Source organism: Podarcis tiliguerta (assembly GCF_965153285.1).
Source record: "Podarcis tiliguerta genome assembly, chromosome: 1".
In the NCBI taxonomy this organism is placed as follows: domain Eukaryota; kingdom Metazoa; phylum Chordata; class Lepidosauria; order Squamata; family Lacertidae; genus Podarcis; species Podarcis tiliguerta.
Genome location: NC_139534.1, coordinates 66,447,062 through 66,471,971, shown reverse-complemented (window position 1 = coordinate 66,471,971; position 24,910 = coordinate 66,447,062). Strand labels below are relative to the sequence as shown.

General features: G+C 39.4%; 2 protein-coding genes across 2 annotated transcripts in view; both read left to right on the top strand.

Annotated features, from left to right (window-relative positions):
• The window catches only part of RIC3 (RIC3 acetylcholine receptor chaperone), a 513,554-nt gene that overhangs the window by 392,870 nt on the left and 95,774 nt on the right, over positions 1-24,910 (top strand). The gene's annotated exons all lie outside the window — the stretch shown is intronic.
• The window catches only part of PDE3B (phosphodiesterase 3B), a 51,072-nt gene that overhangs the window by 15,384 nt on the left and 10,778 nt on the right, over positions 1-24,910 (top strand). Inside the window, exons 2-8 of the mRNA XM_083401465.1 lie at positions 11,265-11,315; positions 15,985-16,233; positions 16,727-16,866; positions 20,146-20,252; positions 21,757-21,961; positions 22,508-22,584; positions 23,522-23,622. Of these exons, the coding sequence (XP_083257591.1) occupies positions 11,265-11,315; positions 15,985-16,233; positions 16,727-16,866; positions 20,146-20,252; positions 21,757-21,961; positions 22,508-22,584; positions 23,522-23,622 (930 nt within the window). The remainder of the gene's footprint in view (positions 1-11,264; positions 11,316-15,984; positions 16,234-16,726; positions 16,867-20,145; positions 20,253-21,756; positions 21,962-22,507; positions 22,585-23,521; positions 23,623-24,910) is intronic.

The window sequence follows — 24,910 nt, the reverse complement described above, 5'->3', positions numbered from 1 at the left end:
TGTAGTGACTTTACTGTCAGACTGCTGGTGTGAGTGCAAACAGATGAGGAAATGCTAGGGCTGGCACTCCAGTATGGCCTGTTGTCTAGGAAACTGTTTGCGTCATTCCTCCCAGCAATTAGCTTACAGTGCTTTTATTTTTGATAGTGTAGTAAGCTGAACTTGACTGTAACAAAGAAAAGGCTGGTGGTACTGTTGCAGTTCTGAAGATATAGCTTTTGTGGGAAATGGTAATAAAATAAATATTAAAAACATAATAGAATTTTATATCCATTGATAATGAAAACTAAGTTATTATTTTATTAACAAAAAGGTTTTTTCTGATCCGTTTTTAGATAAATTATTAAGACTTTTTGTTGAAACCATAAAAAAATTAAAAAGCAGTTTAAAATACTATATTGAAAATACATATTGTTACTAGTTCTAATTTGCATATAGTTTGATACATTTTTCATGTTGAAATAAATTATACATTGCTGTGGTATGAAAATGGGAAAGTCCATATTTGCATTTTTAAAATGCAAATTCATAGTCTGATGGTGCAATTACATATATCTTTATGCAAAATTAATGTCCAACTGTGTTGCGAGGTGCTTATTGCCTAGTAAATGTGTCTAGGATTGCAGTCTTGACATAAATATCTACTTATTTGAACTTATAAGGTTGTATGTAGCATAAGTTTGAATTTGTCTGAACCACCCAGCTGTACTGTAGCATGTGAGCAAATGTTACAACTGAAAAACTAATTGGTTTTGCATAGATACAGAAGTAGTAAGTATAGAAACAGGACTTCTTTTTCTACTAGCACATCCTATGTTCAGAATGATGGAAGAAACTAAAGATGGCCTATTTAGGAAGCACTCTGCTTACATTAATAATGGAACTGATGGAAAGTCCCTGCTATAAAATAGAATTTTGCCATAAGATGAGTCTGCTAGATCAGGCCAGTAGCCTATCTAGTCTAGCATCCTGTTCTCACAGTGTCCAACCAGAAACATGTAAGGAAACGCAAGCTGGACCTGTGCAAAAGAGCACACTGCTCTTTGGTTTCCAGCATCTGGTATTTAGAAGCATTATTGTGCTGACTGTGGAGACAGAGCATAGCTATCATGGCTAGTTGCCATTGATACCCTTTTCCTCCAGTCCTCTTTTAAAGCCATCCCAGTTGGTGACATCAGTACCTCCTGTGGAAGCAAGTTTCCTACTTTAACTGTGTGCTGTGTGAAGAAGTAGCCATAAGCCTCCACTATCTGTGGTGCACTTGTGCTACTTTGATGTATGTTTCCCAAGCTACTTAGGTTTCTTACCTTGCTGAATCAGTGTTGGGATAGGAGAGTTTCAACAGCTGGTTCTCTCTGGTGTGTTCTACTGAAGCTGGCTTGGCTAATGGCTACTGGGCTGATGTAGTAGTTACTTCACTCTACAGAACCAGTCTTTGTTGGAGGAAAAGTGTATATATGTGGAAGTTGTTCAGACCCATCACTATAACAAGTATTGCTGGTTTTTCAATAAATGGTAAATGAGGAGCTAAAAAAAAAGGCTGGTTTTTGTTTTTTGATTTTTTAAAAAAGACTTAGAAAAGGGAGACCTAGTTCTTTGTATTATTAATATTAGAAAAGTTGCTGTGAAACATTTAAACACAGTTTAACTACTTAGGAAAAAGCTTTTAAAGTATTCATGTTTTTGTATTTTTTAAATAAAACGGACTCTTCTTTCATTTGTACAAATAGAAATTTTGCATTGAAAGTTTCTAAGAAGCTGCTGGTGTCAGCTGGAGGTGTACCAGAAAGCTTGGGTGATTATCTGTGGAGACTGACTAGATCTGCTCCTGCAACTTGTCATGCTGAGTAGTGACACTTTCTACTTTTTTGGGGGGGGAGGGATAGTATTTGAGTATGTTTCTCTCTCAGTCTCTCATTGTTAAATGAAATAGAATTTTGGAAACAAACATTTTTTGCTAGTTCAACTTTATTTATTGATTTAAATTAAGCATTATTAAATCTCAAGAGCGCACAGTAAATACACCAAATAACTAAGTGCATGCACACTGTAAATACCTATAATATACAAAAGCTTGTATAGTCAAAACCCATAGGGTTCAATTGGTAGGATTGCCAAAGTCATTTTCCCTAAAACCCGGCCCCCTTTCCATCCCCGATTGATTGATTGATTGCCATGTGTGTAAAGCTGAATGCACACAAGTTAAATGTGCACAGTTGCGGGCTTACTGTACTATAAACTTACAAAGGAATTTGAGATACACTTTGAGTGGGCAATCAGAGACTTCCAGATCTCATCCTCCCCCTTCAAAGACATTGACCAAAAAATGTGTCTTGATCCGCTGTGGAAAAGCATTGAAAGATGTGCCAGATGCTCCTCGAAAGGGAGAACCTTCCACAACTTGGGGCCACTGCAGAGAAAGCCTTCTCCCGCATTACTGCTCTTTGATCTTTACATGGTGCTGCTGCTTTTTTGTGATGAAACCATGTTCTGTCTTTATAATGATACTGAAAAGGCCACTTCCTTTACTACAGAAACACTTCTGCAGTTGTATGGAATTTTTAAACATGCTTGTCACATTTTTTTTAAAAAAAGAATCTTAGACAAATACCAAAACTGTTATGAGTGAAACCAGGAAAGAAATATCATACATTATAACTTGACATCTGAAAAAACTTGCTGTCTTTCAAACATTGTCTTTCCTTGCTTTCAGTTGTGTTTTCAGTAGGCTTAGTGAGCTAATTCCGATACGTTTTAATCATTATGAAGCCACATCATTCAGTAAATGGCTAGCTACTACAAATCTGGTTTCAGTTCACCTCTTGTTCCAGATAGCCTTTTGAAATGCGAAACTTCATTCTTTACATGGTCCTGTGATTTGTCTAGAGCTGATTAATGTCACCTGATCAAGCAAATGAGTCCGGTAAATGCTTAGACTCTGATTTTTTTAGTAGAGCTGTTAGGGTTATGTAAAGAAATTCAGAAATCTAATTAATCTGGAAAGAGACAAAAGTATTACAAGCTTCACATTTGGCTATTGTATGACATTAGGAAAGAATGTAGTCCTTTTAAAAAAACTTATCCATTAAAATTCTTTGTAACATGAGCATTTCAGACAAAGCTTCTGTCTCAATAGATTTCTTCATCATGGAGTCATGGGACTGTATCCTAAGGATTCTAATTGTGAGCCAACCAGCATTTGACCATCATCGGCTCACTGTTGTTAAAACATGGTCTTTTATTGGAACCAGTTATGAAATTTACAGAAGGGTCTGGTTGAAATTAAATCTTTTTCCACCCAGATTTTTTTTACATTATTGCAAAGCAACTTCTCAGGAGGTTGGGAAAGGAAGAATTTATTTGTGCTTTATAATGTGTGTGAATCAATCTGTCCGCTGACAGTTATGTTTTCATCTGTGGGTATTTGTAATTTTACATTCAGTACCTTTTCCTTCAATGTATGGGTCAGAGAATCATAGAATTGTCCACTTTAAATATGAAAATAGTTTTCACTCTTGGTGAGATAGTGACAGAAAATTACTGTGGTTTTAAGATTGTTATTGAGAGGGCAAGCAATGGGAGAAATGCCTTCAGCACACAGCTGTGGAGACTGCTTGAAATTTTCAATTCCAGGGGAAATTAACATGTTCGATTTTTTTCTGTATTGGCGGACTACTAGTCAATGCCACTTGGAGTAAGTTATGCAGGCTTTGACACATGGAGTAAGTGATGCAGGCTCCCAAGTGTTGTGGTTTTAACATTCAGAGCCCTATCATCCATAGATAATTTATCGGTAGCCATTAGCTGCAGTAGCTAAATGGAACCTCCAGGTTCAGAAAAATACTGCCTCTAAATATCAATTGCTGGGTGTAGAGGGAAGGGCTACTGTTTTGTGTCTTGCTTGTAGGCTTTCTGGCCCTGTTAGAAACAAGATGCTGAACTTGATAGACCTGTGGTCTGATTCAGCAGGGTTCTTGTGATGTCCCATAAAGCAAAGTGTTTAGATGAACAGCTGGAGGAGACTTTTGAGAGTCCCATGGACTGCAAGATGATCAAACCTATCCATTCTTAAGGAAATCAGCCCTGAATGCTCACTGGAAGAACAGATCCTGAAGCTGAGGCTCCAATACTTTGGCCACCTCATGAGAAGAGAAGACTCCCTGGAGAAAAGACCCTGATGTTGGGAAAGATTGAGGGCACAAGGAGAAGGGGACAACAGAGGATGGTTGGACAGTGTTCTCGAAGTTTGACCAAGCTGTGGGAGGCAGTGGAAGACAGGAGTGCCTGGCGTGCTCTGGTCCATAGGGTCACAAAGAGTCGGACACGACTAAACGACTCAACAACAACAACAAATGTCTAGAAAATATATACGTTTCAGTTAATAGGTATACAAGGTATTGAATCTATGCATGACTTTGTCAAATGCGTTATGCGTAAACATTGTCAAATCCAGGGCATTTGTTCTGGTAGACCTCTCCCGAATGCAGTACAGGCATCTCTGCCAAGCCACCTCTTCTTCCCTGTTCTGAGGCTTACTTTAAAAAAAAGTGGGGGAAGGAAGGAACAGCATCCCGTACACTTAGGATACTATTGTTAACCAGCAAGGTGGACCTTGTGGTGGGTGCCCCAGGGAGGAGCTTATCTAATTGGGGGTGAAGTTCCTAAAATAGTGTGTGCGGTTGGTTGGTTGATTGATTGATTGATTGAGAGAGGTATGCATGTGTGATTTGTGTAAGAGAAGGAGAGGTGTGTTTGTGGTATGTGTGTAATGGAGGGAGGGTGATATGTTGTGTCTGTGAATGTTAGAGAAAAGGAAGTATGTATGCTTTCTAACTTTCTAATTTTATTTAATCAATTTTCTTGAGACTCCCCTTCAGCTATTATTTTTATAAGCGTTATTTCTAGAAGAACAGTCTTTTTATCTGTCTCCAGTTCATTTTTGTATACAGAGTCTCTTCAGATAGTGTCATAATATCCAGATCCTGTCTGGAGCCCCAGACCTAAAATGTTTGCATAATTTGGGTATTGTTGGGAGATTTATTAATGCTTCTTTGGATATACCATTGTATATGAGCCAGACTGGCTTCTTTCCCAGACTGCACCATTGCCATCTCTTTTGCTTAGATGACCTGCTTCTGTTAAAAATTTAAAAAATCTGTAAACATAAACATTGCTACTGTTTCAGCAATGCTTTTTAAAAAGAATTTTGAATCTGCATTTCATTAATGGTAGTGACAGAATCACTTAACATACACTTAGTTACATTTAGAACCCTTTCAGGAGCTATAATCAGTCTGTATGCTTTCCTGCTTCTGAGCACTAGGAGGCAGCCGTTTCTGTTAGAAATTCCAAAATCCTTACTGAAGCAGTATCTTCTTTATTAGGCCAACCAAAATGTTACAAAATGGAATGTAAGCTTTTGAGTTCCCAGAACTCTTTATCAAGCTAGACGGTAAAATGTGCAGAGGGAAGGAAGCCATCCATCCTTGCCTACAACTGGTAGATGGAATGTGGGAGGAGTTAGCAGATGTTCAAGTGACCCTCTTTCACCTGTTTAGCAAGTTTCTGATTGCAAACAAGCCTCCAGAGAAGGAGAAAAACACAAAGGCTGAGCCTTCATTTCTGCAAATATAAAGGTTTTCCTTACAGTCCCCCCCGCCCCAATTTCCCTGTCTACACAATGCATGAAGGTATTTACTGTTTCTAAAATCCATCATAGACACATTTGAGCTTATTTCCTCTATCTCAGGGTAACTTTATCTGAAAACAATGCTACTTCTTTGCTATTGATTCCCATCCTTTTGTTTCTAGAACAAATGGAAGTAGTGTTCCAGTTCATAAAATACCAGTTCAGCAGCCAGTCTTACTTACTTACAATAGGTTAGACAATTAAAATAATTTTAGCCAGTTTCTGGAATTGCCCAACATATAGTTTGTCTTTGCAGAAATGGCGGGACAACAGTCAGACCCAACACTGTACCTTTTTCCTTTGCAACTATGCATGGCATAAAAGCTAGAGAAGGAAATATTTCATAGTAGCTTAAAAGCTTTGTGTTTTTAAAACGTAGAAATTCTTCATAAAATATGGATAACAATAAAACAATCTTCTTGTTGCCTCTCTTCTTCTTCTCAAAAGAATATTGAAAAAGATTTCTGATTTCAAGTTGCCATGGTGTTAGTATCTTTGTTTAGTTAATTTTGTGCTAAGTTGCTATGGAAATATTTATTTACTGAGTTAGTGCCTAACCAGTGTCAAACAGATGCTGCTAGCAAGTACAAATCATGTTTTAATCAATAAAATACCCAAACTATTCCTAGTCTTGAAGATGAAAAAAATAATGTAGCAAAATACTTTTATTTTTGTTTTTCATAGCACATACTTTTTACATTAAAATGCTAGCTTATTTGATCTGCTAAAAACAATCAGGTTATTATTAGGGTTCCACATTGTTAATGTTACAAACTCATTCTTATCTTGCAGGTGTTGCCTTATTTGTGAAAAAATGTATATGATCCATCTGTTATTTTACTAGATATATTCACTGTAACTTCATGTGTCTGGTTTTAGTACCTATTTTCAAACATACAAATGAAGGGGAAATGTGTGTGCGTCCTATGGGGCGAATGCAGGCTTTCGCTGAAGCCTGGTGAGCGAGAGGGGTCGGTGCAACTCCCGCGGGCTCCGAAGCCTTGCGGATAGCTGCCTGCAGCCCGAAGCCCGGGGAGCGTGGCACTGTGCGTGGCTTAGGGCAGCTATCCGCAAGCCTGTGGCGCCCGGCGGGAGTTGCCCTAAGCCCGGGGTGCACAGCGGGCTACAGCGCTGCACTCCCCAGGCTTCGGATAGCAGCAAGCTCCAGGAGTGATGGCGAGGTTGAGCACAACCTCACCATCGCTCCCGGACCTGTTCTGGGGTCGGGGGAAGCTCGGGCTTCCCCCGCCCCCAGCCCCGCAAGCTCCGGGAGCGATGGCGAGGTTCAGCAGAACCTTGCCTTTGCTCCCGGACCCCCAGCCCCGAGGCTAAAAACGAAGGCAAGACAGCTAGCGGGATCCATCCCGCTCGCTGTCATGGCTTCTTTGCTCTTTGGGGCTCTGGGGGGGGGGGGATAAATTTTTTCCCCTTTATCCCCCCCCCCCCCAAATAAGTGCGCCCTATGGGCCGGTGCACCCTATAGGGCGAAAAATACGGTAAGTCAGCTATACCACATTTTAGATGACATTTTTACTCTAATTTAGAATGTGATTTATCTCAGTGGAGCAAATGCTGATCAAATCTTCAGTTGAGTATTTCAGATCTGAACCATTTCCAAATATTTAGTTGTATGTAGACAGCAGCCTTGAGGAATTATAGTTATTGGGTAACACATCTAAACTACATGTCACCTTTGAGTAGGGATGAACTGAGCAGCCTAATTCTGTCGCACTTCATTCTTGTAAATACTCAAGGGTTCCTTAATTGTATTGTATGCATTTTGATTGTACTGTTAACATAAAATATGCTTTCAGTGCATTAATCCAAAAATAGGCATTTTATGTAAAATAAAAATTTATGTGTGCACCAAAACTGTGTTAAAATCTAGAAAAGTGTTTCATCCAACTGGGAGTTGCATTCCAATCTTCAAGGAAGTTTGGGAGCATCTGATTGGGTTGTACTTTTTGTGAAAAGTGGAAAAAGCTAATTTTTCCCTCATTCCTCATTTTGAGTAACTATACATAGAACAGTTTTTGCCTCTCTTCCCTGTCACATGCCTCCTCATACATAACTACTCATATATACTAAATCTTTTTTTTAAAAGACCCTCCAGTGAAATTCAGAAGAGAATACAAATTAAATTAGGAACAAATGACTACTAATTGGTGTGCTAAGAGGTCAGGGAGAACAAAATAGGGAAATAGTTGGTGGTACACGTGTGGCACTGTGGTCTAAACCACTGAGGCTTGCCAATCAAAGGGTCGGCAGTTCGAATCCCTGCGACCGGGTGAGCTCCCGTTACTCGGTTCCAGCTCCTGCCAACCTAGCAGTTCGAAAGCACACCAAAAAGTGCAAGTAGATTAATAGGTACCACTCCAGCGGGAAGGTAAACAGCGTTTTTGTGCACTGCTCTGGTGTTGGTGTTCTGTTGCACCAGAAGCAGCTTAGCCATGTTAGCCACATGACCCAGAAAAACTGTCAGCAGAGCAGACAAACGCCGGTTCCCTCGGCCTGTAAAGCGAGATGAGTGCCGCAACCCCAGAGTCGTTCACAGCTGGACTTAACCGTCAGGGGTCTCTTTACCTTTACCTTGACTGCTAGAGAGAGGCATTCCAGGACCTAAGAGTGAGAAATTCATCTACCTCTTGGGCAGAGCTCCAGAGATACCACCACACCTGAGAGCTCTGCTCTCTGCCCAGCTCAGCCTCCTTTGCAGTAGCACTTAAGAAGGAGGCATTTAGACTTATTTTTTAGTTTAAAGAAGTTTATAATGTAATTGTCATTGTCCCTTTTATCTCCCAGACCATTTTATTTTCTTAAATTGTGACCCTGTTGAGTTCTGTCAGTGCAAGCCCTGTGCAAGTGTTTGCATTTGTGCAAACAGGGTGTGCCTCCCAGTGTCTCCCCCCCCCAAAAAAAAATGTCTGTGGGAGAGTCCCCATTATTTGTGGTTGCTGCTAGCCTTCCCCTTTCCCCAAGTAATCTAGCACACATGGAAGACCTTACAGAGGGCTGAGGTCTCATCTCTTGACATTTCACTGATCTAGAGTGCTACAACTTCACACTTGTACCAAGTGCCTTTGATAATGAAGTTCACTGATGTCAGAGAGATGTCCTCACATGGGTTGTAGCATCCTCCAGCAATGGAAGGCAAAATCACTGGTCTACATTAAGTTAAACTGGCTCTCCATAACACACTTTCTTTCCACCCTTTCTCCTTAGGGAAAAAGGTTCCAAAGTCAGCTTGATGGCTTAAAGCCTGTATTTCATTAATCTATCATGTTTGCATTTTACTCCGCCTATTAGTATTTCTCATCAGCAGCCTCAGCATCTTTTCTTTAAATGTTCTTCTGCAAGGCTTTTGCAGGGCTGCCACATGAAGTGGATTGGATCTGAATGCCTCTGGTGTGGATTCCAACAAACAATAATGGTGACAAGGGACCTTGCTTTTATTTATTTATTTATTTTATTTATTAGAATTATATACCACCCTTTATCAAAATATCTCAGGGCTTTGTGCCCGTGTAATCTTCATTGGCATGGAGTCCATATTATTAGTTTGTATGAAGGAGGTAGAAAGAGCAAAAATTTTGCTGAATGGCATGCAACATTGCTGGACCTATTTGTATCTTGCTCAGTATCTATAACCCAAAAAAATAAAATGCTTTCCATACAGTCAAAGGCAGTCTCTTGGACTTGCCAATCAGAAGGTTGGTGGTTCGAATCCGCACAATGGGGTGAGCTCCTGTTGCTCTGGCCCAGCTCCTGAGAGCCAGTGTGGTGTAGTGGTTAACAGCGGTAGACTCGTAATCTGGGGAACCGGGTTCGCGTCTCCGCTCCTCCACATGCAGCTGCTGGGTGACCTTGGGCCAGTCACACTTCTTTGAAGTCTCTCAGCCCCACTCACCTCACAGAGTGTTGTGGGGGAGGAAGGGAAAGGAGAATGTTAGCCGCTTTGAGACTCCTTCGGGTAGTGATAAAGCGGGATATAAAATCCAAACTCTTCTTCTTCTCTCCTGCCTACCTAGCAGTTCGAAAGCACACTAGTGCAAGTAAATGAATAGGTACCACTGTGGCGGGAAGGTAAACAGTGTTTCCATGTGCTCTGGTTTCCATCACAGTGTTCCATTGTGCCAGAAGTGGTTTAGTCATGCTGGCCACATGACCCGGAAAGCTGTCTGTGGACAAATGCCGGCTCCCTTGGCCTGAAAGCGAGATGAGCACCACAACCCCATGGTCGCCTTTGACTGGACTTAACCGTCTAGGGGGGTCATTTACTAATCTTACAGTAGTGAATGATACTCAGTACTGTGCATTGAATCTGCAATTTGCCTCTGCTGCTCTGCATTAAAAAATGATTCTCTTAAGATTTTAGATTTGAGTGCCACCTTGTGGAATGTTGTAAAATGTTAAAAGAATATTACTGAACACATCCTTGAGCCTTACTAATTGAAACTCATCCAACATAACAGGACTAGACAGTGCTCTGCGCACCTCTCAAGATTCATCTGCTGTAACAGTGGAGTCAGGGTCCCAGTGGATGCAAGCAATTTGATCCTTTGCAAACAACTCACAGGGAGCTACCATCTGTTCTGTCATCTCCTTCAGGCCAGACTATAAAAGGTTCCTCAATACCTGGAAAGGCTCTGTTGGACAACTTAAATGAGAATGCATTGGAGGCAGCAAAGTATGCCTTATTTGCTGCCTTCACTGCCACTAGGTAGGCATGATGATGAGCCCTCACCAGTGTCCAGTTACATTCAACTAGAGTTTTCCTTCATTTGGATTTGAGTCGTCTCTTAACTTGTCTAGGCTAAATCACAGTGGAATGACTTGTATCTTAAAGTGAGATATATTCTCTTCACCTGACTAGTGATTATTAGCACTAAATATTTTTTTTAAATCCAAGTGTACAAATGTTGATATTTTTGTCAACAATTTATACTGTAATTTTTAATATAGTTTGGAATTTTAAGTAATTAAGTATTATATGAAATCAAATAATCCATACAGCAGAAGTTTGAGAGGAGCTGTGTAGGTCGGTTTAGGTAGTTTGCCTTTATCCGGTTTGAGGAAGACATTCTGGACTGTTTCCTTCAGTATGGGCAAATAGATGAGGGAACTTTATGAGCACAGTGCCTGGATTCTCTTCCCAGGGCTGTCGGATGCAGGGGATTTCCCTCCCTCATGCAGCAGCTTCTTGGAAGTGTCCTAAGGTAACTGCCTCTTGCTAAATTGGGGCCTGTATCTTTTGATGGTTTAGAAGTATCTTAATTATAGCTATAATTTGTATTCTAATACTTGAAAGCTTGGTTTGGCACATTAAATAGGGAAACTCACAAGAAGAAGAAGAAGAATACTGCTACTACCACATAATTTAAGTTTCAATAACTGTGCTAAGCAGACTTAAGTGCATTACGTACAGTTCCTTTTTCACTTGGTTATGCTTATTGGAGTGTAACTACAGCAACTGAATGCTATACTGTTAATCTAGTCATTTAGATAGATAGTAACAAGTGTTCTATTTGCAAAATATTTATTGTTTTTTATAACTTCCAGTTTTGTTGTCTTACAGATGATCCTTTGGGACTGGGACTTAAAGCAGTGGTATAAACCTCATTATCAGGTCAGTATATCTAAATATAACCAGTATATGATATTGCACAATCAAGTCTGTGGGTAGCATACCTCCCCCTTCCCCCTCATGTGTTCCAATTAATTAATAACTTCCTGGATTGAGCAAGCCATAGTTTACTGCTCCATCCAAACCAAGAAACTGGCGTGGTGATTCTCTAAACAATGATTTTACACTGACTTTCAAAAGTTTCACATTGGTTCTTAGGTGTAGCTGGAGCCTCTAAACTGAACTGCTATAGTTCCTGCACTTTCTCTGGCAAGGCTGCTTGAACTGCATCTCTGAATTTGCTCTGCATTCTCATTTTATCTGCTATGTGATTTATTTATGTCAACTCTTCCAGGCACTCATCCTCATAAAACTCTCTTATCTCTTTCTTCTGTTATTATTCTTCTAAGTACATTGACCGTTACTGTCTCTGTCTCTTCCAGAATGTGCAGACATTTCTGGCAATCCAGAAAATGTGTTGGTCCTTCCCTTTTTCACCTAGGCCTAGCATCCAGCCTCAAAGATCTAAGTGGTTAGAGACTGGAAGCTGGCAGTTTCACTTGGCATCCATTAGCTATCTCTCATAGAGGTTACCAGAACATAGACAACAGAAGCAAGGCTGTTCCAGTCCAGATAATCATGCAGCTAGGTGTGCAGCTGATGGAAGGTACTCCATGCCACTGAGGCCAATCAAGCCCCAAGAGAGAATAATGGATACAGAAGTACCCCTAAGCTTTGTGCTTGCTCCTTCAGAGGACGTGTAAACCCATCCAGAGCAGATATTAATCTGGGATGGAAGAAATTATAATCTCCCCTAGAATTACCAGATGCAAAAGAGAACAGGGTTCCTATATCTCTAATTGCTGAGCAGGATTTCAGCAGGTGCAGCTTTTCATGAAAGCAGCATAGATTTGCATTCAAATAAAAAGAGCAGGAGAGTTCTTTTGTCATATACTTGCCCAAGCAATAAGCAGGTAAGCTATATTTTAAGGAGGTGCAGAAGATCCATGCCAAAAAGACAGTAGTTTTGACTCAGAAATCAAAGTCTCTCTTCTAACTTGGCAGTAGAGTAGAGTTTCTGCAAATTGTACTAAAGGCCCCTGACACAGGACTTGGCTGTATGTTGTAGGAAACTTGGCTATAAAATATATGTGATGGCATAAACTGATTTAGAAATGGTTATTCATATATAGCCAGATAAGTCTGGGCTTCCCAGGGCAGGTCTGGGTTTGTTCTAGCCTATTTAGATTCAGTGTCTGGTGTGAGATGGTAATGCTCTCTTGCCTCTCACAACATTTGACGCAGGTGAGCTTTTCATCTGTCCAATAGAGATATTACATTTAACTCACAAGGAATTAATGTACTAGGAATAAAATACATTAAGTTATAGGAGTTACTATACTCTTCTCACCCAATAAATTGATCCAATAAATTGTCTCCAAGCCCGTGTATGTGTGTGTGTGTTGGGAGATCCACTCACATATGTGGTGTGTCATTTTACTTTCCCCCCGCTTCGAACACAAAGATGGGAATGAATATTTTAGACCATAGGCCCAAAATAAGGTAAACTTACTTGTTAATTAGTCCCTAATTCCAGGGTTTGGCTGCAAACTTTGATTCTGATCAGAGACCTGAAGAACAGTTGAAATAAGAACTGTCATCCCACTCTCATAAGGCAGGGCATTAAGGTGATGTACGTAGGCCGGCTGTTTCAGAATAATAATTATGTAATGTTTAAAATGTTTAAAGAGGCAGAACTAGTACTGTACTAAGATTTAAAAGAAAAATCAGTCTGTATCTTTCGTTTTCCCCAGAAGCAAACGTCAAGGCAATCATTAGTAAGTAGTTTCAGGATCATGTAGGGATGCCCATAAGCAGGCCTACAATGGGCATAAGCGTACATTAGAAAAAGGGACTATTGAGTCCTATCTGCATCTTCTCCATCAAGGAGAACATAATGAACAACAAAAGGAATATAGAGAGTTGGAGAGCCTTAGACCAGGCTAGCAAATAACCATCTGGGAGCCTGGGGTGAATGAAAATTCCCTCTGGGCAACCAGCCAGACAACTCATTTTTGTGAACACTCACCTTCTTAGAAGGGAGAGAGAGGATCCCAATGTGCATCCTTCAGAGTAGAACTTTACTTAAAATAATTTCACCCCCCCCCCGATATAGAGCATGGGGCTGATTCTTCCTCCCTCCCTGGAATAGGAGGAAGGACAACCCAGAACAAATGTTGAAATTCCCTCTTCTTGCTCTTCTTGCATCTATCTGTCTCAAGAGTGTGCCTCTGGGGGTGAACTAAAACCTCTGAGTTAGCAGCACCAAAGTGACTCCCTTGGGCACATGCCTGGGCAGTGTGTATGGAGGTCCTGGGCTGCTCAGACGAAAAGGCCTTGTTGATGTGGTCCAAAGGAAAGCAGAGCAAGACATTTGGAAATAGTTTGGCTGCAGGAATTGCTGGAATGGGGTGTACAATGTGCCACCCAACCGTCCTAGGGACTCTGAATTTGGGCAGGGTTTACTCCTTAGCCATTTCTTCCAAAGGTGTCCCACAAGGCAGCAGAGGTTTAGAATCAGAGTTTTCCTATTTCTAAATGGGTTTTCTTCCCAGGTTGATGGGTCTTATCTGCCCCTCTCTTCCTCTACAGTACATGCAGAAACTGCCTTTTTGACCATTGGACCCACTATTGGTCATGTCCACTCAATCTGCCGGAGCCTGTCTTTGCATGTAGGGGAAGCCCCTATCTCACCAAGGGTTTGAGAACTATCATCTCCTCTCACTTGGGTTAGCTGCCAGTCAAAGCCATTTCCCGGGGTGTGGCTGCTTTTGCATTCTGGCAGGTTTTAGAAGCCACAGGTCAGAGGTGAGTGCAGAGTGGGGACCAAAGGTGGACAAACTATCCCAGAAGGAATAATGTGTCCCCCACCAGAGGTACTACCTCTCTCCTAACACCTGATGCACCCCAATTCCATCTTTTACACAAAAGAGGAGCCCTACCTCTTTTGGCTACCATAGCTATTTGTGGCTTTCTTCTCTTTATTCTGGAAAGGAGATGATCTCTGCTCTGCTATCTTGAAGGCTGGCTGGATTTGAGTGTGTTTTTCTGACTTTATTCTAGCCTCCTGTGGTGCGGATTAGGTTGAAGAAGAGATGAGAAAGAATGCAAATCAAGCTAGCCACTCTGTGTTTGCTATACTTTCTGTTTCCTCCCTGTATTCTGTCCCTCTAACCAACTCAGTCATAGCATTTAGAAAGGTTGAGCCTTTCCCTTCAGAAAGTGAAACCACTATGTACTCTGCCTTCTGCACAGAGCCTGGCTTTAAAATGGCTCTTTTTGAAAGGCTACGTGGTGGGGCTGCCTCTCTTCTTCCCCTTTCTTTTTCAGAAATAGGGAGGAAACACGTCTGTATTCTGCACTTCTGAAAGCTGTACTCTAGGCTTGATGGACTTTCTAGAGACAGTTGTGCTTGGCTTGCCTTCTCCTGGTCTTTCTTTTTCACTCTCCCTCTGTAATGCAGTTTTGCAATTTTGCACCAGAGAGACACTATGGAACCATCAGGCTTGGGCTCTTTCTTCCTCCTAGACAGTTTGAAAAGGCGAAAGAGAGACTCCAAGTAGAACTGCACAGACAGTTCAGTGCTAGAGGTAGAACCCCCTTGTCACAGACTGGTTGGCCGCAGAAGAATGGTGGGAAGAACCAGCTGGGGAGCATCCAAGGAAAGAAGGCTCAGAGTCTGGGGACTGGTGATTTCCTTTAGCACAGTACCCAAGTATCATTGTCATGGACTGGTTGGATGCAGAGAAATGATGGGAGGAACCAGCTGGGGAACCACCCAGGGAAGAAAGCTCAGGTGTTGGGACAATGATGAGGGAGAAGAGGGAGAAGCCTGGGAAGGGGAGGTGTTGGAAGCTGAAAAGGTAATAGTGAGCAGAGGGAGTCTGTGGCAGAGAGCAGTCCAGAATCAGAGGTAGAAGCTGAAGCAGGAGAGGAGGGAGGCCAAGAAGCAGAGTGGCTGGTGAAGAGGCACAGGTGTCTCCCTGTCCTGCTGAGACAAGCTCTCCTCCCCGCTGCTCTCCCAAGAACCAGGAGAGGCATGAAGAGGGCGGAGGAGAAGTTAGCCTTACACAGACACAGTCTCAGAGGGAGCTGCTTATTACAATGCAATTTAAAAAAGAAATAGTAAGATTTTCCCGCATGGTGAGTAGCAGTGCATATAGCTTATTGGGGTTAGGGAAGTATCATGTTTCCCCAGGTATAACATATTGTACTTTGCTCAGAAAATATGGTATTATTTCAACAAAGAACAGCAGGAGATTTGTTAACTCTTTTAAGTAATAAGCCTGCATGTATTGCATGGAAACTGCAAGAAATTCACCGTTTCTTCAATCTATGTGTGGAGAAAGGAATAAATGGTACAATTTGAAATTATTTTTCTGCTAAATTGTAAATAAATGACCTTACATCAAATGGTCTGTATTAATTTAATATTACAGAATACTTAGATGAGCATTATTTGTGGATATCTATGTATCTAAAAATCCATTCAGTTTAATGTGCATCTTACTGAAATCCACATCTCAATTTCTTTTAATATTTTGATAAATTGACCTTACAATAACAAAAGCCTTTTGTTGTTGATAGCTAACAGCATGTTTCTCTGTTCTAGAATGCTTGCAGTGGAACCGGAGTTGATTTTTCTGTACTAAATGAGACTCGCAACATGATGACTGACCTTCTGAATGATCCAGTCCTTCCTCCACATGTGATTTCTTCCCTCCGAAACATCAATAGCTTGATAAGTGCTTTTGCAGGTTCATGCAGGCCAAAGGCTAACATGTTTACCCCCTTTCCGGGCTTTTATCCCTGTCCAGAAATGGAAGACTCATCTGAAAGAGGGGACCGTAAACTGCATAAGGTCAATATATATATATCAGAATACCTCTAAGTGCAATTTCCCCCATATGGTAATTTTCCTATTCGTCTAGTGTGAATTATAGTTAATTCTATCCAAACTGACAAATTTCTATTCCTTTTAGATGCTGGGTTACAAAAAAAAATATTTATTGAGACACTGAACAATATTATGTATCCTTCCAGCTCAGCCAATCAGAGGCTTCACTACCAAAAGTTCATTATACTACAGAATTATTATTATTATTGTGAACCTTTCCTTTAGGAAACATAGGGTAGCAATACAGATGGTACAAAAGAGCTAGACACTTATCCAGGATTCAGCTGTTATTTTTCTATATAGCTGTTTAAAGTTAAATTAGTTCAGCCAGTTATAATATAGCTTAATACGCTTAATTTAAACTGAGCAATACTTAGTAAAAGTGTATATTACCACGGAAGTGTGGAAGAGAGCTGTTTTATCAGAAAAATGTAAACTTTATCAACTTGTTCAACAGGGGCTAAACAGCCGAAATAGCTTACCAACACCACAGTTAAGGCGGAGTTCAGGAACTTTGGTCTCACTGCCCATGGAACCATCTTCTAGGTGGGAACGCAATAATGGCAAAAGATTGCATCATGAGTATAATTCTTCAAGGTAAATATTTTATCACTATAGAATTCACACTATTATGAGGTATTTCTTAAGTGCTGAAATTAAAAGTTGAGTTGGGATCAGAAGGAAGACAGACAAGATGTTTTTCAGATAAAATATTTTGAATTGAATTAATTTTCCGTAAGTGCTGCAATAAAATGTTTAAAACTTATAAAGTATGCTTGTATAGCTTCGTTCATCCAGGATATTTGAAGTATGGCACTTGGATATGCAGTTAATATTTGACGACAACCACTAATTCTGAACTTAAGGTTCTAAAGGAAATTACGATGAAAGATAAATCGTAACATTCTGTATAGTCACCATTTATGAGATAGTGAAAGAAGATCCACCCATCCATCTCTCTCTTGGGCTGAAACATAGGAAAGTAATATAACAAGAGTGGCTGACAATAACATACTGCTCTACTTTTGTTTTGCTCTTGAAAGTCTTATGGTGCAGTAGGTGAACTATGTTTATTAATCATCACAGATTTATTGGTTTTCTGCTTGTTTTGTATTGTAGTTAGTAACTAGATCAGGTTTTACACTTTTTTCAAATATTACAGCAGATAATAATTTGTTCCTAACCTTGAGAACCAATTATACTGTATAGGAGAAGTTCTTTTCTTTGCACTGGCAAAGAAAGTAGGAGGTTTGGAGCACTGCAGTGCTTTATAACAGTCTTCCCGCTTCCTAAAAAGCTAAAAATGCACCACTTTTCTGAGGTATCATGTAGTTAAAGATTAAAGACTGTTCCACTGACCTTGTTTGGTATCTCATCCCAGTCTCAAGACAAAGAGAACATTCAGAATCTAGACTCTTAAGTAGCTACGTTTATAGTTTGTGCAGCTTGCCTGTGACTCTAGCTATGGCCAGCTGTAGCAGATAGGCTATATTCCCCAACGCTGCTGGTGGTTTGTGCAAAATGTAGCCATTTATAGTACAGTCAAACCTTGGATCCCAAACACCTCCGTTTTGGAATGTTTTGGCTCCCGAACACCAAAAACCCGGAAGTAAATGCTCCAGTTTTCAAATGTTTTTTGGAAGCCGGACGTCCGACACGGCTTACACTTGAGTGCAGGAAGCTCGTGCAACCAATCGGAAGCCAAACCTCAGTTGTCAAACATTTTGGAAACTGAAAGGGCTTCCGGAATGGATTTTGTTCGACAACCGAGGTTTGACTGTGGCTATACGATGGGACAACTGCTGTTTCAGAGATGGAAGAGAGTTTGGGAAATGATGGCAGATTCAAGGACTCAACAGATTCAGGAAAGAAGAAACAAGCCTGGCTGCTGCAAGTAATTAGGCAGCAGTAAGAGATCATAACTACATGCACTCCTGCTCCATTACTCTACTCTGTTAGAAAGACAACTGCCTGAAAGACCTTTGGTAGAAAAATGCTGTATTCCCACTGTTTTGTCCTTGGGAGAGAAGATTTTGAAATGCTGAGGGACTGTGCCATGTTTGTCCTACCAGTTAGGACAGATTTTTGACAGATCTTAGGAAGAAATTAAAGCTGTCATTTATTTCTGGTTTTTTTCTTCTCCATTGCTAGAACCTGATGTTGTCCCCAGAACATAAGATGTTCTAGTCTCCAAGACCCATTTGTTCATTTTAGGGCTCATGTCCTTCAGTGTCATACTCTGCATATTATTTAGTGACAGTAATAAAAAAAAATTAAATCAGTTTTAAATTTTCCAGTTACATAAGAGACAACATATGACTCATTATAAACAAGTAATGGATAGTATAAATATTTTTTATCCTAAATAAACTTAGACCATCACACTTCACGGCAAGATTTTTCACAACATGTTACCTTTTTTATTATTTTACAGGTTGATGATCAAGGGGCTAACCAGTAAATCTAGTTAAGATACAGATACCGTAAAAAATATGTTGGCAGGCCTGTTCAGTGGTTTAAGTTTTTTAAAGAAGGACCAATAATTTCTATGATCATTCTGTATTATTTTTATGGTTTTTTGTTTTGTTTTTTGCACTTACAAATTTTGTTCTACACCACCCTGGTATTTTATATGAGGGATGGTCTATAAATATTTTTATAAATAAAAAAAATAAGGGAAGGAAATTGCTGTTTGAGGTTTATGCAAAATGTATTTAAAAATTGCTTTCTCCACCCAGAAAATAAAATAGCAGGCTCTGAATGCTTCCTGGATTAGACATCATGTATATTAAATATTGTGCTGTGTATGTATCTTCAAGCTTTCAAACAGCAGATGGCATGCTTTAGCAACATAAGTGTCAGTTTATAGTCAGTTATCAAAGGTGAAAAGTACTGAGCATAGAAATTAAAAGAGTATTTCCTTAATGCTATGTAGCATTACATTTGAATAAAGCACCAATAGCATTGATCAAGATCTTGCTAAATATGCAATGGAATGAGCTATTCACAAGATTTTTCAACTGAAATAACAAATTAGACCCTGGTTGGCACTGGAGGGGCTTGATTGAGTGCTACATCCACAGCAACACTGCTAGCATTGCCCAGGGAGGAAGGTGCAGGGTTGAAATGGGAGGGGGGGGGAGATAGCCTTTTACTGGATTCAGGCCTGTTGCCATCATGTAGGTAGCAGGACTGACTCAGGATCCAGTAGATCCTGCCCCCAAAGTGTTCCATCTTGGTGGTTTCCACTGAGTACTCTCCATGACATTTCTGCTCCATCTAAACTCCTTCCAAAACAGTAGATCAGGCGTTTGGACTGTTCTGCCCATTTCTTTTCTGAAAGAGTGCTACTGCAGATTAAAAGAATCTTCTTTAGCAAGAGGAAGCTGATGCAAATACATTAATGTCATATTTCACATTTTTCTGGGATGACCTGCTAAAAGTGGCATTAAGTTCTGGTGTTGCTCATGTTAAATCCTTTAGATAAAACTTTATTCTAGTTGGAGCATCCTGTGAGCAGAGTATCACTCTGGGTAAACTCTGGAGAGCTGGACGACAATGTCTTCAGTGTATCTGACATTTCAGGTTTATGTGATTGCCATCTTAGATACTTGGCAATCTTTCTGTTCAAAATTTTAACTATGGTTTAAAGAAGACTTATGCAAGTTAAGATTACTAATTTTTTGAAGGCTTTCTCCTAATGTTAAGTGCTCTTTATTATAGCTGTTGATTCCGTACTTGCATCTAGAGATCTTTGTGCACAGGGTGCATTTAACTCTAATTTTGCTTTGATTGTTTACATTTTAATTAGAAGATTAAAATATGTGTACCTACCCTTTATTGAGTATAATAATACTTTTTTCTGTTTTCAATTAGCCAAGGATCTTATCCAAATGGGCCTTTCAACATGAACCTGTTGACAATACCGAAACAAAGATCATCTTCAGTGACCCTGACTCATAATACAGGCTCCAGACGAGCTGGTAGGATAAAAGCATATTACTACTTGATAATTATATTTTAGGATAGATAATTTGTGAAAGTGTCTCTGGAGCAATATGATTTTTTTAAAATAACAGCACTATATATCTCATAAGATTATTTCATTTTGTTAAGATTTTCATAAGCATGCTATCATTAAGCATCTATCTAGTTGCTTGTTCATATATGATATTGCATGTTTTACAAATGACTTGAAGACACTGGATATCATCATCTATACTAATAACGAACTCATAATATTATAAACCACCTTGTGATCCTCAGATGAAGAGTGGTATAGAAATTTAATAAATATCAATAGATAAAATTATCCAATTGCCCATTCTTGTGTAGCCAAAATGTCACTGCTCATGAACAAGAGGGCGGTATCGGCGGTATCAGCATGCTTGGTAAAACCCCAAGGTTTGCAGAAGTATGCAAAAAACTGTGAATGGGAAAACAGCCCCCACGACAGCAAAGTTAGGAATTAGCAGTCAACATGGAATGCTGATTGTGTTGGGAAGGTGAGAGGGCAGAACATTGGATGAGAGGAGGGAGTGGAATGGAGTATTAGAGAAAAGGGCATGGCCGATTGGCTGGAACTCTGAACAAGAAGACTTCACACTGCAACATTTTGTTGAAGGTCTCACTTGTATAATATCTGTCCTGCATGTTACAAATAATGACAGTTATCCAGAAAACTATGTTACCAATTGCATACCAGGCTGGAGTAGGGTTGACCCACATTGTGTAGCAAGCAACTACAAATCAATAGAGCAGCCAAAGTTGAAATACTGCTTACCGTTCTGGTTACCACACCTCGAAAATTATATTGTAGAGCTGGAAAGGGTGCAGAAAACTGCAATCAAAATTATCAAGGAACTGGAGCAATCCATCTAAGAAAAAAGGTTGCAGTGTTTGCGCATTTTTAGTTTAGCAAAAAGGCTAGTAAGAGAAGACATGATAGAGGTGTATAAATTATGCCTGGTGTAAGTTTTCTCTCTTACTGTGCTAGAACCAGAGGTTATTGAATGAATGTCGGAAGATGCAGTGCAGACTAAATACATGCTATTTTACAGAGTGCACAATTCAGCTACAAACTTTTTTTACTGCAAGATGTGATGGCCACCAGCTTGGACAGCTTTAAAGGTGAATTACAGTAGTCTGATTCATGGAGGATAAGGCTTTGAATACCAGTTGCTGGTGATTAGAAGCAGGAAACGTATCCTGCATTTGGGCTTCTCATAGACATCTGCTTGACCCCTATAAGAAGAGAATCTAAGTTTTTTGGTTAAACAATAGCCAATGGAGAGATTCTGCAGCATATTACTTCCAGTGTATGTGTGATTCTGTTATCTGCAAGAGCTATGAGATAAGATACATTTTTGTTTTTGTCAGTCATCTTTTATTTTCTGGAAAATTTAAGGCACTGTTCTTAAATATGCACAAGTTGCACTTTAAGATATATTTATGACTTCCAACATTTTATGCCTCTGTTTCCTTTAGGAACTTCTCCAAATCTAAGTCCTGTGGCCTCATCAAGTAATGGATTTCTGTCAAGTGTGTACCACCGGTCACCTGTAGAATTTCCTGATACTGCTGATTTCCTTACTAAGTCAAGTGTTAATATGCATAAATCTGTGGGATGCACGGTTAGTCCTTCAGATTATCAGCAACAACTTAGAACATCTTCACATTATACATGTAGTAGGTAATGCTCTCTTTTTATTTAATCAGTGATTCATGTGTCATCAGAATAAAATTTCTTATCATATGCTGTCTTGGATATTTCTTTGGTAGAAGACTGAGAGGGGCCATTATTTCTTAACTGCTTCTTAAGTACTCTTTTATCTCAGTACATGAGTTGTGCTCTCACCACTCTCAATATATTGTGTTTTTGGGCTGTTTTTCCTCCTGCTTAAATAATCTTTCCACCATGAGGATCCTATAAGCAGCCAGCTGTAAGAGAAAAGATTGCATGACTGCTCTTTATGAAACTTCCTGTTTTGTAGACATTTGTACCTATATACTATCTGTGAATCTGTGTGGGACACCGACACTTGAAAAAATAATAATAGAAAAGAGTCTTGGACCTCTAAACCTTCTTGGATATAGCTAAAATCTCATGATTGTGAACACTGTATAAAAGCTGCTTCAGTGATATTCTATCAGTGGTTTAATGGATGTTTCTGCACACAAGACTTAAGAAAAGTATTCAAAAATAGAAATTAGAAATAACTGTTTTATTTTTCTTAAGTTGTGGACGACAGATATTCAAGTCTGTTGCAGCCTCATTATCTGAATCTGCTACAGAACATCAGAGTCAAAAATCAGGTGGGATTATGAATTACACCTATAATTTATAGTCTTTGTTTTATTCCCCCCCCCCCAAAAAATAATGAACTTGTAATAAGAGTAAATATTCCAGATCTGTTGAAATAGAGAACTTGACTTCAATCAGATATGAAAATTGTATGCAAATATTTTTATCTATTTTGTCACAACTTTAGCCACACTTAAAAAATACAGCTATATATGTCTGAAGTAAGACAACTATTTTATGTAGTTCTTCAAATCATTTTTATCTTGCTCTTTAGCCAAAAGAAGTTCCCAGAGCAACAAATGTCATTATTTTCACATTTCTGGAATGACAAAGTAAATAAATATATTTTTCCTTTTGATTTATTCATGGTATTACAGAGTTTTTGTTATGTTGTCCCTCTCCCATTTTCATATATCATATCCTTTCTTTTCTTTTTCATTGCACTTGTTTTCTTGTATCAGAAGCAAGGATGTTGACGTGTAATGGTGTTTGCTATATATTGTTATGATATATATATATATATATATAATAGAATGGCAATCCAAGTGCTTGTAGCATGCTTACAATCTAAAAGCATGAAACTAAAGGGAGTGGCATTGGGAAGGATGAAGAGAAAAGCAAACTTAGCTATAGAATATTTGTAATGGAAAGCTGGAATGGAAGTATTCCAAGGAGTGCAGGAGCCTAAAGCTGCCGGTCTTTCAGCAGAGTACATAGAGTGGCTCTCTCACTCTCTCCTATAGGCTAATGGAATAGCTACTATAGCTGGGAGTTCAGGGAGGAACTGATGAAGCTGGCCTGTGGTTGAGACTTAATAAGAGCAATTTAAAAAATTCATTTGATCCCATCTATGAGTTGCTTCCCATTAAAAATTCAAATAAAGCATTATGAATTTTTGTTGTTAAATTTACTTATGTTAAACTCACTGTATTGTTTACATTTCTTAAGGTGAAGATGCAAATAATTCTATTTCAAAAGACTCTGCTCACCTTATAGAGAAAAAGCAGGATGATACTGAAAATCACTGTCATCAAATGGATCAAACTAATGTAAGCTTATCATTGCAGTAATACTGTAGTGATGCAATTCATGTTTTTAATAGAGACATACTATTTTATTGCAACGTGCTATATTTTATTTGTTTTATAACATCAGTGCTTCACATACAATATTCTGAACAGGTCTAGAATTAACTTTCAAAATGTGAAAACTCCATAAAAACATGGGTTAAGAGCATGATAAATATAGGATTCAGAACATAAAGTAGCTTTTTATTTTCTATATTCCAATACCCAACATGTGGAGATATGACTTCTCCAAGTGATCACCAGGCACAACCAAAATCATGGTTGAGACCTGTTGTTTTTATTATAATTCTTGGTTTGTTTTAAACATATTTTATGCAGCAATAAAACTGCTAATCAGGGTCCAGTATGGTTTCACATTGGATGGGGGACTGCATGTTGAGATTCCAGGACTGTAAGGGGTTGGACTAGATTACCCGTGCGGTCCCTTTCAACTCTACAATTCTATGATTATGTGTAGTGTTAATTCTACCAGTGTTTAATTATAATTTAATGATTGATTTTTCTATGTTTTAAGTATTCTTGTTTTCATATGTAAGCTGACTTGAGCCCCATTAGGGGGGGTATAAATTCTTCTTCTTCTTCTTCTTCTTCTTCTTCTTCTTCCTCTTCCTCTTCCTCTTCCTCTTCCTCTTCCTCTTCCTCTTTCTCTTCCTCTCCTCCTTCTCCTCCTCCTCATATCATCAACAATTATTGTTAGATCTCTGAGCTCTTCCAAACTCTACACATATCATATCTTTGATGCCCCGTATAGGCACTTTTCTACAGCAATAGTATATTATCTGCTTATGTTTTGTTGATGGAGGAAATACTTCTTTTTTGGCCCTTCTCCACAGTTCTGCTCCAGCAGAAACCCAGGATGGTGACAGGAAGACAGCTGTGTTCATGAGGTTCCTATTGTGCCTGCTGTGGTAGCCCCCCCCCCTTTTCTAACCTGTGCCCATTAGGGAGGATTGTGTGTAGCAAGTGAAAAGGGAAGACTTAGCTCCACATCCATCTCACCTTCCAGTTTAAGCAGAGGCGAGTGGAAATAGAGATACACTCATACCAGAAGTCAACATGATCAAGAAGTACAATTTTCTTTTAAGTATATGATAGCTATCTTCCCATAAAATCATTAATGATGTTGTTTTACACAAATATCAGTATCTGCAAAGAAGTACTAGTTCTTGTAACATAATAGTCTTTGCCCTAGCATTGCTAACATAGGCAAAGATCACTGTTGGACAGTTAGTCTCATTTGGCAGTGGTG